At 48.6% G+C, this 14794-nt stretch overlaps 1 protein-coding gene across 2 annotated transcripts in view; it reads right to left on the reverse strand.

The window, feature by feature from the left end:
• The window catches only part of arap2 (ArfGAP with RhoGAP domain, ankyrin repeat and PH domain 2), a 72021-nt gene that overhangs the window by 41458 nt on the left and 15769 nt on the right, over nucleotides 1-14794 (reverse strand). For both annotated transcript variants that reach the window (XR_015100228.1, XM_086105366.1), the window contains exons 9-13: nucleotides 11366-11568; nucleotides 7722-7828; nucleotides 5636-5835; nucleotides 2397-2482; nucleotides 1095-1277 (exon numbers count right to left, since the gene is read on the reverse strand). Coding sequence is in view for 1 of the 2 variants with exons in the window: in XM_086105366.1 (XP_085961492.1) it covers nucleotides 1095-1277; nucleotides 2397-2482; nucleotides 5636-5835; nucleotides 7722-7828; nucleotides 11366-11568 (779 nt within the window). In the remaining variant the exon portion in view is untranslated. The remainder of the gene's footprint in view (nucleotides 1-1094; nucleotides 1278-2396; nucleotides 2483-5635; nucleotides 5836-7721; nucleotides 7829-11365; nucleotides 11569-14794) is intronic.

A 14794-nucleotide genomic window follows, 5' to 3' on the forward strand; every position in this document is an offset into this window, starting at 1 on the left:
GGACTGAAAACATGACATTTGCTTCAAAAAGACCATATATACATACACATATTTATATATACACATATACTTTCTTCCTTTCATCACTTTGCTGCTGTAAATTGGGAATTTCTCCATTGTGAGACGAATAAAGGTTTTATTATCTTATCTTACGCGTATATAACCATATATACAGTGTATATATATATATATATACTGTATATAAATACAGTGGTACCTCTACTGATGAACTTAATTGGTTCTGGAAGAAATTTCTTCACGAGAACATTTTGTACAGTAGTAGAGAAGTCATGATGCGTTTTCCATGTAAATGCCCTAATCCGTTCCAAGCCCCCACCCCCCAAAATTCAGACATCAATGTTTCCTAAAGGAATAAAAATGCATTAAAATATGAAACAAATACATGTTACAATTAGATTATTGCGCAATCAATGAGAGTTGTGCACAATGTAAAAAACAAAGAATAAAAATGATGGTCATTTAACTTTTAACTGCGCCCTCACCGTTTCTTTTGCCTTCTTTAGTTCATGTTCTCGCTCAGAAGTGGTTTTTGCCTGGCGTTTTGTCACAAAGCCGTCCAAGGACGTTTGCTTTTGACAGCTTTCAACAATCCTTCGAAAATGTCCAGGGCAAACATCAGATCACCCAACTGGTGAACACTTTTTCTGGGTGATTCACAAACTATTGGAACACCTCATGGCCCGAGGGCGAATGGCGAGGACGCTGCATCGACGGCGAGCTATCTATCGACACACACAAAAACTCATGGGAGAAGTCCCTCTTAGCCAATGGGATGGCAGGATGACGCTCGGTCATAGCCAATGGCAGAGCAGCTATGAGTATGTTGCGTTCAGGAAACTCGTAGCTGTACTGTATTTTTACCTTTCGTAACTTGAAATTTCTTTCATAACTAAAGGCAATATTTTCCCGTTGAGACGTTTTGTAACGTGAAAATTTCATATCAAGGGATGTTCGTAAGTCGAGGTACCACTGTATACACACATACAAGTATATTCTGATCGATTTGATTTGATTCACCCCAAAGTCAAGCGAATGTTCACCGCCCGCCCTTGCGAATCAGGAAAGGACGTTACCTTGTTGAGCTGCTCCGAGTTGTGAAGGCCCTCGAGGACGCGGCAGTACTTCCTCTCCCGGTACTTTCTGCGGATGAAGGTGGCACGCTGCTCGTCCGAAGCGCCGGCATGGAGCTTTTCCTCCAGCGGAAGTTGGGCGGCCCAGAAACTGTTGGCCTTCTGGTTCCCCACTTCCAAGAAGAGCTGAACGGATGAGGAACGTCACAAAGAATGGTCAAAATGCTTTGGGTTTGCTTGGAAATTAGCCCACAGTCAAAAGGCGTTGGTGTTTACGGTCCCCGGCATTTCAAAATCAGGTCATGGCTCTCAGACTTTTCACATCAAGTCCCACCTCAAAAACAAATACTTGAAGCGTCTCCAGTTGGTCCAAAATGCTGCCGGTCACCTCTTGAGCGGTACTCGTGAGAGGGAGCGCATCGATCCTATTCTGGCATCCCTTCACCGGGCCCTTTTTTAGAGTTCTTTTGTTTGTTTTCCAATCTGGAAACGGGCTGACCACTGTTAGAGGTTACAGAGTACGAAGCGGAGGCTTCAGAGGGGATCAAGGCTTTTTCCGTCGCCTCTCTTTGGGATGACTGTTGGACAAACGCCCTCACTGCCCATCTTTCAAACTCGTCTTCAAACTCTTTTTTTCTTCTTTGGCTTTTAACTCGGCTTGAGACTTGATTTTGAGTGTATTTGTGCGTTCTACTGCCTTGGGTGGTTGTTTTGTGTTTTTGAGTTCAGTTGAGTTGAGTTCATGTTACCAAATGATCACTGGAGTTTGACGGTGGACAATTACGGGGGGTTATTGACGATTCTGCTAGCTTCGACAGGAATAGAAATGTTATTGAACAAAACCGTGGCGAACATGTCAAGTTTCCAACCCCCCCCCCCCCCAAATAAAATGACACATTGCTGTCATTGGGCCGACACCTCAGTTGTCACGATTGGCTCAATATCATCATTTATTTTTCACAACTCTATACTTTGGGTCCATGTACATGTGTGGGTGTTGTTTTTACAAGTAGAGAAAATGGCTTGCGCTGTTTGATGATGAAATGTGAACGGTGGAATCATGTTTTCGGGCTCTCTTGAACAATAACCAGTTTGGATTCCGCTCACCTCGATGAATTTGAAATTCACCCGGAAATCGGAACGCGCGTTTGACCTCCCGCGACTGTCTTTCAGCCTTTTCCAGCCGATAGCTGCTCTTCGCGTTGTATGCGACATGTCATTTGACAGCTGCGCTTCACCCCGATCTTGAAAGCCAAAGCGTCGACTCTTTGCGGGGGGCGGCCCGAGTTTGCCGCGACGGCGTACCTCCACGAGCTCGTTGCTCCAGATGCTGCTGTCCAGCTTCAGGCTGCGCACTTTGGAGATGCTGGGGCCGAGCGAGCGGTGCTGCCCTGGCGGCACGGGGAAGAAAGAGACACATTTAGTCCCCTCGGCGCTCCTTAATTGGAAATGAAGGGGGCAGAACGAGGCGCCATTAATTGCTAATGAATCATGAGTAATTCATTGTGTTTGCTCGTCGGCCTGTTTATTTGGGCGAGGCTTGTGGGGTCGCCAGTGACTCAAGTCAGAACGAGCCTCGTGAATGATACATGAGACGGACGGGAAAGGCGCCGCATGTGCGAACGCTTGTCCGAGCGGGCAGCGGCAGCTCGATCGCAGACGGAGATTTGTCTCAAGTCGAGCGAGCTGCCTGGCGTGACACAAATTGGATGACTTCAAAAAAATACGACTTGCAAAGCGGATGCCGAAGACGCCAGCCGCGATAATTAGAATGCTCGGAACCAAGCCCTGCTGCTAACGGCCACCCGTCACACACACACACACACAACCCCCCCACCCTTCTAAAAATCTTTAGAAATGTCGATATTAAATTGTTGAAATGTTGTTCATGTTTTTTTTACACCGCATACAAATAAGAAAAAAAAATCTTCAGCTCTCTAAATACCACCACCGTAACCGAGCTTAAAATACGACCGCGTCACATTTTATTCCGTAAAGGCATATTTAATATTACTGTGAGCCATCGCAGGGCACACATAGACAACAACAAACGCTCGCGCTCACAAGCACAATCATGCCCATGATCAAGCTGCCACAAATGTTTTCTGCTTTGGAACATGGTAGGAAACCGGAGGACCCCGAGAAAAACCAAGCAGGCACTGGGAGTGGAGGCAAACACACACACGCGCGCACACACACACACACACACACACACACACACACACACACACACACACACACACACGCATATATGTATGTAGAATGTAAACATACTCAAAAATATATGCCCATATGTACTGTATACCCCTATTGCTCTCCACATGTAGCAATTTGTGATGCTTCCCGATATGCGTTCTCGAGATGCACGCCGGCCATCCAGACCAGGGCTTTAACGTCTGTTGCCGAGGTAACGACAACGTCCAACCTGCGTCGGTGTACTGCATCTAAAATAGCCACATGTCTTCATCTTCCCCCCGGTGAGCCACAACAGAACAGAAAAACGGCACAGCCATCAAGCGGCTCGCTCACAAAAAAGGCCAAGCCGCCACACATTTCACCCCCAATTAAAAACTTTGCCGGCGACCACGGTGACACCGCGCGAGGCTCTCCTTCCATCTGCACTCCCTTTGCCGAGGGAGTGATACTTTTGTTACCCGGTCGGAAAGAAAATAGCATTCAACATGTAGAGAAGGCGGAGCTACCGAGACACAGTCACTGATAATAAAATGACCATCTTGCATATTGCGCTCAATCTGGTATGAGGGTCATTCGCGAAATGGAAAGTGTTGACTGGGGCAAAGTAATGAGCATTCACCACTAGATGGCGCACGTCACTTCAGGCCAACTCCAACACTAAGACTGTATTCCTACATAAGAGAAGGAGACTCGGAAGTGGCAAGAAGCCGGGACCGAAACAGTCGGTCGAAGAAAATGGTGTCTTTCAGGTCAAACGATATGCCTGGTTTGCTTTGTGACGCGATCAGCCATGACAGACTCATCTTCAAAGTACACCAACAGTTGAACCGGTGACAGTTCGTTTGAAGTGCAGTCGCACGGCAGTACAATATGACAATCTTTGAGTGAGATGATTTTGGGGAAAGCGTGCACAAAATGAGTTTTTGCACTTCATGTTGGATCAGCAGTTGTGTGCGATCCTTCAGTGGCATTTTTGATGCGAGAAAGCCATTGGAAGGGGGCGGCGGGAGAAATCAGGTCGGTATATTTTCCTTTCGTGTGTTTTGTTCAAAGCATATCCCAGAGAACAACCACAAAATAAACGAATCACATCAAAAAAAATCATCAGTGTTCGTCCGTGAATTTTTTTATCACTTTGGCCAGGAAAGCCAAAGATATGCTGCTGCACAAATTGGACCATAGCCGATTCCACCAAGCCCGTTTTAGGCAAGGCCACCCCTGAAAACGTAAAAGGTCTCCACATCGGATGATTCAAATGAATTCCGTCTTGCAGCAAGAAAACGACCAAAAGCCAGCCTGGGATCATTTCGACCATTAGCTTTCTCATTACTTCTTCCCTCTTGCTCTTGTTCAGCGTTTCTCTTTATTGTCCGTGACATCAGATCACTAATTAGAAGCGCGGCGAGTCATCGGTATTCCAGATGGACCGCCGCCTCATTTAAAGGGGGAGCGCCGTGCGCGAGCAGAGCTTCCTCTCTCCCGCCGAGCGTGTCCACCAAATGTAATATTAAACAATCCGGCAAATGAAATCATTTAAGGCTGTTTGAGGAAGGATGTCGGATATCTGATGGCGAGCAATTACGCAGGCTTTGCAAGGGTGAGTTGAGGAATCGCGTTCAGTCATGCCTCTCGGCCACGGAGCCAGAAGGGGCGAGGGAGTCGTGGAGACAAGCGTAGGGATGGGAGACCCACTGCCTCCATCCCGACGAGACATTCTCTGAGGTGTGCGGGATCCACGACCAAAGCTCCGATATGGCTGATTGGAATGGAGATTAATTGGGTTTGTTAAAAAAAAAAATTTAAAATGCATGGCAGGAAGACCTCCAAAAAATGATCCCATCGCAATATTGAGGCAAAAAAAATAAAAATAATCGGCACTAGAATATTATTCCGAATTGTTCGTTCGCTGTGACAAAAATCAAGCGAATCAAGTCACTGCTCGGATTAAGCAAATCACAAGTCAAGTCGTACGATCTTGCACAACCAACAGACTAGATTGGAGCAACACTGCACTTGTGTGTTTCGGAATTTGACGCAGTCAAATTCAAATCCCCGCGACAAAAATGACTTTGACACCCCTGGTCTGATACTTCGCCAGTCATTTACAAGTAGTAGGCAGGCTCCCCCTTGTGGTATTTGATACAATTTTCTTTTTTTTAAATCACTGACTCAAATACAAAATAATCATTTTTTTGTCAAAGTCCAAGTCGAGTCGCCTGAAGGCAACATCAAAATCAAGTAGAGTGTCCTCAATTTTAGCCAATCAAGTCCCAAGTGTGAAAGTGGTGACCGGCATCTGATTTGAGTCGAGTCAGGTAGCTGCTGTGTAGGGGTTTCATCTCACTTACTCTCACACTTCTTACAGATGACCACGCCCAGGTTGAGCGACGCCCACTCCGGCCGGGCGGCGTGACAGTCGGCGCAGCTCCGGTTGGCCTCGTTGAACCAGATCTTCTCGGCCACCTCGTAGTCGCACAGCGTCTCGGCGATGGATTCCCGAACCGCTTCGATCCACTCCGACTTCTCCTGCTCCGACTCGGCCACGAAGCTGCACACAATCGACGGCGACTTCATCGACAGAGTCCACTTTTTCAAGACCTTCATTTCTTCTTTTTTGCATTTTCCCGGCAGTCTGGATGCTCTGTGACATCGTGCTGCCTCTCACGGGTCAGTTTTGGTACTACAACAGAAATCTGGACATCGCACATGAAAAAAGGCACCCACACTAGAACAAAATGAACAAAATAACGAAAACAAACTGGAAAAGAATGACTGGCAATGAAATAAAATAAAAAGGAGTGCTTTGGAAAAAATAATAGGTTCCCAAAACCACATTTTTTGTTTATAATGCTAAGTAAAGCTAGCCATTGCATCATTAGAGCAAAAATGCCCATGAAGAATGAATTTCAAGGAAAACTCAACTCAAAGGAAGCATTTTCCAAACCTAATTAAAAGTGAACGCAAAAACCAAAAAGGGCCGCAAATGCAAATCGATGGAAACGCTGGCCCGGCCTCGAGATGTTTCCAACTTGACTCTCAACACAAAGTCGAGCATGTCACTGCAAGCGCGACCTCGAAACGGTGGCAGCAATGGCACGGCTCGCAACGTGACGCGGAGCCAAATCAGCGCAGCGGACCGGAAGCTCTTTGGGAACGGCAAAGGTGACGCGCGGCCTCCACTTGGGGAATCATCCGAGGTCAGAACTGTGATGGGGGGATCATTGCCAGGGCGCAAATATTGGCAACGCTCTCCCCGATACGCCCTTGAGCTCTGGGCCTTGAGCGGCGCATTCCTTTCCTCAAGTTTTCTCCGCGCCGACGTGAACGTCTTTGTCCCCCGTAACGCGTCCTAATTGTCATTCCCTCAACTAATAAAAGTCAACCGTGGCAGCGAAACAAGAGAAAAGCCAAAGTGAGTCTCTCCCTTGCCCAGAGTGACTGGATGAGTTTCTGGCTAATCCCCACCTTGGGCAGGTAGCACAAGACTCCCGGGGTGCCCGATCGATTCCATCCACGCACACGTGTGCACACGTGTGCACACGCACACGCACACACACGGACAATCCGAGCCTCTCAGCATTCACCTCATCAAAAACAATTGGGGAGCTCAATTTAATTCCACTTTCTTTTTTTTCCTACAAAATGGCAATTACGTAAAGGTTATTAACAAACGACGAGACCATTACGGACGCCTAACACAAACAGATCGATTGAAGGAACGAGGGAGGGTCTTACACAAATCAAGTCAATCTACAAACGGTGAAGGAAAAAAAAAAGTGTGCATATGTGTGTGTGGGGGTTCTTTGGCGTATCCAAACAAACAAGCCATTCTTTTTGATGGTTGTATTCCAAATGGGCCATTACAGCTCAAACAAGCTGCGTGCTTATTGATTGTCGGGCCTGAGGGAACGTGGAGTCACCTCAAAGGTTCGACGGAGAGCAGCCGTGCTCGGAGCTCGGGCTTCATTAAAAATAAACACGAAATAGAAACTCAAGGCAGGTGCCTTGACTGAAGACACAAGTCAGGTCAGTTTCTTTATTTCAACGCAATTGAAACAGCTCCTCGTTTGTAATTGAGCGAAACGAAGCAGCTTCCAACGGCAGTGGCGCAATTAAAACGGATCGCACGTTTGGGTTCAATATCATTTCGTTTTTTTAATAAATGTTTATGAAGACAAACTTCAATACAACTGAACTGCCCTCCAATTTCGATGTCGTGCATTCGTCGATCAAAGCAGTCATGATTTCACTTGCCACTAGAGGGAGTGCATACACCCTTGAAAATGTTTACGGTTTTATTGTTGTTGAGTCTACAACAACAATACTCAACAACAATGCAATGACACCAACCAAAAATGTCTTCTTTTCGATTTCATCCTCGATTGGAATCATTGTAAACATTTGAGTTGGACTGAGAAAGGCGTGCAGACCTACCAGAACATCTTAAAGGGTGTGTTGATTTCAAAGACCCTTCGGTCGGCGTCTTGAACATTGGCATCGGTCAGATCCACTTCGCAGATGGCCAAGCCGGCGTCGTAGTCCTTGAGGGGCACAAAGACGGAAATCACAATGGACGCTGTGGAAAATGGCCTCTTTTTGATGTCAAGTTTTCACAGTCAAACATGAAGCTCCGAGTGGATGACTGTCGCACAAAGCCGCCGCCGCATCATTTCGCCAAGTCGCCCACCCCTGCCTGCCTTTTTTGTAAAAGCTCTTCTTTCTCATGAGCACTTTGAAACAGTCAGTCGTGCCTTTGTCACAAATGTCGGCTGCTGGATTTGTGTCATGCACTTGACTTGGGAGTCAGCCAATCCTCCATCAAGCGTCTCCAGTTGGTACAGAATGCTGCCGCTCGCCTCTTGACGGGCACTCGTATAAAGAGGGAGCAGAGAACTCGGATTCTGGCATCCCTTCACGGGCTCATTTTGGAGTTCTTTTGAAGATCCTGTCATTTGTTTTCAAATCTTGAAATGGCCTGGCTCCGCCTTACTTCTCTGAGCTCCTCCCCCCCCGGCACACCTGACCAGTGCCTCAGATCTGCGGATCAGATATTATTAGAGGTACCAAGAAGTAAGCGGAGGCTCAGAGGGGACGGCGCCTTTTCTGTTGCCGTTCCCTCTCTTTGGAATGACCTCCCACTGAACCTTCGGCAAGCCCCCTCGCCGCCCATCTTTCAAACTCGTCATTTGTATTCTTTGGCTTTTGACTCAGCATGACCCAGACTCGATCTTAGTTTGACTGTCTTTGTGCTTTCTACTGTCTTGGTTATTCATTGATTGTTTTATTGTTGTCTCGATGATATTTGCTCCGCGTTCAGCACTTTGTATACAGCCGTGGTGGTTTTAAAGTGCTCTTATAAAGTTGAGTTGAGTTTTTCTTTGTGGCTTAATCGACGAAATATTTGTTTTTGCTGCAGGCCTCGTTTAAATATCTGCGCTGTATCGATATTGTTTACACACGTCACTATTTCAGACACTGCATTTCATTTGTGCTTGTGCAAAAGCTGCAAACACCTCGAAGCAAACGCACGAGGCTTCGCGCGCTCCATTAGTCTTCGGCAGACAGCATCTCAAGCTCCAATTTTCAGGCCAAATTTAGACGCCTTCTCCAATAAGGCGCCATCACCTGCTTGCCTCATTAAAGTCACAGCTCGTTTCTCCCCCGCCCCCCCCCACACCGCCTTGGAATGTAATTCGGGGGCTCCCAAACATGCAAGGAGAAAGAGACAGAGAGAGAGAGCTACATTTACAATCGCTGCATTGTCAGTCTTGCTAGCTTTTTTTTTGTAGTTCTACGAGAAATAGTTTGTGACAGGCAATCACGCTCATGCCATTGGCCTGAACCAGGTTGACGTGTGTGTGTGTGTGTGTGTGTGTGTGTGTGTGTGTGTGTGTGTGTGTGTGTGTGTGTGTGTGTGTGTGTGTGTGTGTGTTAGAAGCTATCATGTGGCATCGTACTTAAAACTCAGTAAAAAGGTCGAAGGTGCATCTGGGGACTCCAGACACTTCCACCGAGCAGTTGAGGTTATTGTCTCCAGCCTGGAAGACAAAGACGAGGGAAGAAGACCACCCACGCGAGAAAAAATAATAAAAAAAAGACACGACAGTGCAGACAAACTTCCCTGAAAGCCTCGTGAGCTCATGAAATCAAAAGATGAGGGAAGCAAATGAAGAAGCCGAAGCCAAAGAAAGCCTTGGTGATCCTCCCTTCAAAGCGGGTGAGACGCCCGAGAGGTCAGTGGAGGTGTTGACCAAACGAAGAAGCCAGAACGGGATTTGGAGGACGACGCCGCGTTTTGCCTGCCCCAAAACGCTGCCGGGGTCCGATCGAGCATGTGTGCCGCCGGGAATGTCCAATTCAAAAGTATTACGCTACAAACGAGTGAAAAATGCAGACCTTGGGGAAGAAAAAAAAGCAAGGGTGGGGGCGGGGGGGCACGTTTGATCACAACAGCAATGCAATTGGGATATTTTTGTCCAAAGTCCAGCCAGGAACCCCGAAGCGAGCAAGTCCCCCCCCCCCCCACCCACCTCCGGCACCCTTGGTGTCAGCCTTGAGAATGTCTTTGGCTCGGTGCTCGAACGAGCTGAAAGGCAGCTCCATCAACCATGAGAAAGGAGTCCGGGGGCGGGGGCGGGGGCGGGGGCGGCGGCAGCCGAGGAGGAGCCTGCAGGCCCCTCTTTCCAATAACTCCTCCATCATGTTTGATGAAATGCTCCACTCCGCTGAGCTGAGCTCCAACGGGGCAACCCTTGTGTGTGCGTGTGCGTGTGTGTGTGTGTGTGTTGTCTTCTCTCGCACACGACCCCCGCTCCTCACACACGCACACACTCCAACCTGAGACGCGCAAACACCCCCCACCCCGCCACCGGATTGATCTCCAGCTGTAACAACACAATTAATTAGAATTTTTCTCCTGCCCCCTTCCGCGCCAATCGGAAATGTGCTGACGTGGAGGGGAGACCCGAAAGAGAAACCGAAGCAAGATGTTATCTCAGGCTAATGAAGAAAATAATGAAAGGCAAACAGCACAACAGCGGCGGCGGCGGCAAACGCCTGGAGCAGTGTGCGACGCGCGAACAAACACAGGCGAGAAACTTGACGAAAGAGCATCAATGGAACGTGCTACCCCCCCCCCCCCCGCCCCGCCCATTCTGTCCCAGCAGGATGAAAGTCGGCGAGAATCTCAGCACTTCATTAGACTCACTCCAGAGTGCCAAAAAGAAAACCCCCGAAAGAACTGTGCGGTGCCGAACCCACTTCAAGACGTCGAGCTAATTTTGTGGTTCTCAAATTGGCGTCTGTCAGCCAGAAGTCGGGCATTCTTTCAATAATTGGCAATAATGTGTGTCTACATTTTTTTTAAAAGACTGAAAATAAATAAAATGGAACAAATAAAAACAAAGTTTGCGTCAATTCGGTGGACATCGAGCTGCTCTTTGTGATCACAAGGGGTCAGTGTAATGCTGTACAGACAGAGAGATGGAGAGTCACAAAAGCGCAAGGAAGATGATCAAGAAAATCTGCATGGAAGTATTATTGTTGTTTGTGAGTACATCGTTGAGTGTCCAAAAATCTCTCAGTCTGGTCTCTTGCATGCAATCTCTCTCTCTCTCTCAGAATTTTAAGAGAATAATTTGACAGGATGCTGTGTAGTATTTCCCCCAAAAAGTTGCCGTCTTGCAATGTTTTATTTTGGCTTGAATCATATCACGACTTTCCAATTCACGGTTCATTTGCTTTTATTTTCGTTGAAGCCGAACCTCTTACAGCCAAAACTTTTGCTTTGAATAGATCCGAAAATGTCATCCAGGTTGATTTATTGCTGCCGGCTTGGAGTAAAAAGGAATCGCAATGATGTTATTTTTCTAAATTGCTCAGCGTTGCTTCAAGTCATGCCAAATCGAGTTTTGAGGAATAAAACGGCTGGTCCAAGGTCACGCGCCCTCGTTTGGATTCATAAGCCCGATCCGGATTGCGGCCGAGGCTCTTCGCTTTCAAACGGCCGCTCATTTGCGCCCTTTGGCTAAACGTCGTCCTGCCGCCGAAGAAAAAGTCCAGACGGCGTAGCCCAGTACCTGTTCGGTTTTGCAGAGCCTGACTTTGCCGGCCGCCAGGGACACCACGACTCGGCCCTTGTAGCCGCGCAGCTCCAGCGCGCCGCGCTTGTTGGTGGAGGAGCGGCGGCGCAGGCTGCGGCGCGGGCCGCGCCGCGTCCGGGAGCCGCGGCCGGCGGGCCGCGCCGCCCCCTCCAGGCTTTCCATCCACTCGCGGCGCTCCGCTGACGACGCCACGCCACGGAGGGCAAGAAAAAAAAAACACACACATTTAGACAAAGAAAGATTAAAACGGCTTTTTTTTTTTTTGGCATCGCTTTGGGTATCATCGGCATATACAATGACCGAGGCTCCTCATGTCATATGAAAGCGAATTGGCCAAATCACGGCTGGATCGAGAAAATCATATCCTTGAAAGCTGCTTAACAGATTTTTGAAAGCCTCGAGCTATTTATTTATTTTTTTGCCCCACAAATTAAAGCAACCCTTCATTCAAATCAAATGAAATGTGATCGTCATCCACTCGGTGAATTCAGCCGGGCTGAGCGATTCTGAGAAATGACCAAAACCGGCACCGAGAACCGATGACAGCGGCGCGCCTTCTGCCCATGACGCTGTCATCCAAAAAAAGAGAAATCGTCATCGGCAGGCGTCGTGAGACTCACAGTGGCGAAAAGTAGGGCCGCTTGCGAGGGCAACCAAGATGTCATCGCAAAGCGCCCCGAACGAAATGGCGTCAGACTCAGAGCCGTCTTCCGACGGGGAAAACGTGCATTTACCGTTCTTGGGGTTGTCCAAACTACAGCCCGGGGCCACCCATTTTCAGCGGCTAGCGACATGACCCCCAAACAAAAACAAACAAAAAAAAAAAAACAGGCCAACCTCATTTACATTTCCATGTCCCGATTTCACGTCATTCATTTCCAATTTGCCGATTTTGCAGCTTTATAATGATAACGACTGCATTCTCACCACCAAATTAGCGAACAGGCCTTTGCCACGACGAACCGTGGGAAGCTGGCAGCCGCCGCGACCTTGCTTCGGAACAAAATGTACAGCGCGGGATTGCCCCGATTGGAGCGTGTGCGCTTTTGAATCTCCAACTGAGAAGTGATGGGAATGTACAAACGGATTTATGTACTCACAACACGAGTCAACGCACACGCGCCCCAGCGGGGGCCGTGACAGACGATTTAGCACGGCGCAGAAGAGGGGAGACAAAAAATAATAATAATAATAAAATCGTTGAAATAAAAAGTGTGGCTCATTTACATCCAAAGCTGGCCAGGGCGCAGGTCCGCCCCTTTCCACGCTCTCACAAATGTCAGAAAGGTAAGCAGAGCTGCGCCGGTTGGCTTTTGTTGGATGCGCAGATGAGCGTTAACGCATTTTTTTTTGGGTCTATTTGAAAACATGCAAAGTACACCGAAATCTAAATGAAGGTAAGCCGACTCTTCTGGGTGGTTGTTTCAACCTTTCAACTGCCAATTGAAGAGCCAAAAAAATGTCGCTCCAATTGCCATTTTAGTTTTGAATCAAACGATGAAACCGAACGCCACATTGCTCAGCTTTCAATTTTCAACATGTTTCTCTCGCATCCATGTTTTGTTTTGTTTTTTTCTTCCCGGCTAAGTCGAGACGTCAACGTCACGCGGGCGAATTGCAAGAGGAGCGACCCCGGACCCGTTCGCGCGTGTGACTGGTTGCTTCAAAGCGCCAAATCTCCTTGGTGGGTGACCCGCCGACGCGCCCTCAGGTGAGTGACAGGCAGCCCCGATCAATGAGCTGTCAATCATGCGGCCGAGCCAACATTGTCTCTGAATGACTTGAATTAGCTCGCCGACATGTCGGGGGGGTGGAGAGGAGGCGCCCCCGAAACCCCCGCCGCCGGCCCCTTTTGACCTCAAAGGCCGCCCGACCCGGCCGGGCCCGTCTCCCTCCCAAATTCCATTTCCGATTGGGCCGCATCCATAATGAATGGCCCGTTCCATTATTGACTGCTCTTTACATCTGCGGGTTTGACTGTTCCGCTTTCCGACTTCCATTACCTGCGCTGCTCTCGACTATTTGCCTCTTCTTTTATTCAGGGCTTTCCTCTCTCTCTCTTTCTCTCTCTCTCCTCCCCGCTGTCAAGCCGAGACAGGAAGGAAGCGGCGGACGGCGGGGCGAGCGCCGTCTTCGCATTCGCACGCTTGAGCACATTTGCTCGTCGGCCGCGTGCGCCGGATCGTCCCGCGAAACCTTGGCGAAAAATCAGGCGCGAAACTTTCCTGACTTTTTGCAGGGTGTGGCGAGAATTTGAAGTGTCCCAGGCGAGCCAAAAGCAGACATGCCTGCGAGCAATGTCGTCCTCAACACTTTGCTTGAACGTTGCGCCTCTTTCAACACCGAAAGGTCCGTTCTCTTTTTGTGCGATTGAAATTTGAAGTTGTTTGAAAATCAATGCTCATTTCTCATGTTTCGCATTCAATTAGCATGAGGCTACAAGACTTGGTTTTTACACACACACACCCACACACACACACACACACACACACACACATTCTTTTTTTTTTTTATATGGTCACGTGTCGCTCAAAAGGCTTGGGCGCTTGTTCAGAGGCCATTATTGTGTCGGTTTTGTGCCGCAGAGCTGATTTGACTTTCCATAAGGAGAGACGACGCAGGCAAAGCATTGAAAGCGGATGAAAGGAGAGCCAGGTCCACTCTGCACCCGGCGAGGAGATCTTAAAGGCCGCCCACGCAGCCTCCATTAAAAGGAATATTTTTTTGAACTTCGCCCACACCGCATTCCACGCTTTTAATTCATCACAGCGTGATGAAGTCGCCCTTTTTTGAGGTCCTCAATTTGCGACGAAACCTGATTTGGGGTTGGGGGGCTGGGGGGGGGTGGGGGGTTGGCCTCTGATGGGAGCGACACACTCTCCTGGGTGACGCTCAACTCTTCCCTCCTATCTCCATCCCGCCTCTGGCCTTTCCCTGCGGTCGCCGCCTTGGCCCGACTGTTCTTCGCGCCCGCGCTTCCTCTCGCCGCTCGGCTCTTCGTGTCACTCCCTCGTTTTTCCATCAGCCTCCTTGCGGGTCTCGCTGGTTCTCATGCGCTCCCCAAAGATTGATGAGTCTTGGCTCCAAGGCGAGCGAGCTTGTTTAAAGATGCATGAGGGTGGGGGCTGGCGTGGAGGTGTGGCGGGGGTAGGTCTCTGGCTCTCTCACGCTCTCTTTTCATGGCGAGCTAAGGTTGTCCTGTCATCCCGGGGAAGGAGAGGCCACCATCACAAAGTCGGGCGTGTTCACCAAAACCAACCAGAAGCCAAAAAAAAAAGCACTTTTCTTTCAGCGTGGTTGAGATGTTAAAAAAAAAATGCCAGTGTCTGTTCACAATGAGAGCGGGAAAAAATGTCCTTGTTCAGTTATGAAAGGCAAACATTTTTGGGGTTGGTTTTGAAACCG

The sequence above is a fragment of the Hippocampus guttulatus genome, chromosome 2 (genome assembly GCF_054856545.1).
Source record: "Hippocampus guttulatus isolate MCC_2025c chromosome 2, RoL_Hgut_1.0, whole genome shotgun sequence".
Classification (NCBI taxonomy): Eukaryota; Metazoa; Chordata; class Actinopteri; order Syngnathiformes; family Syngnathidae; genus Hippocampus; species Hippocampus guttulatus.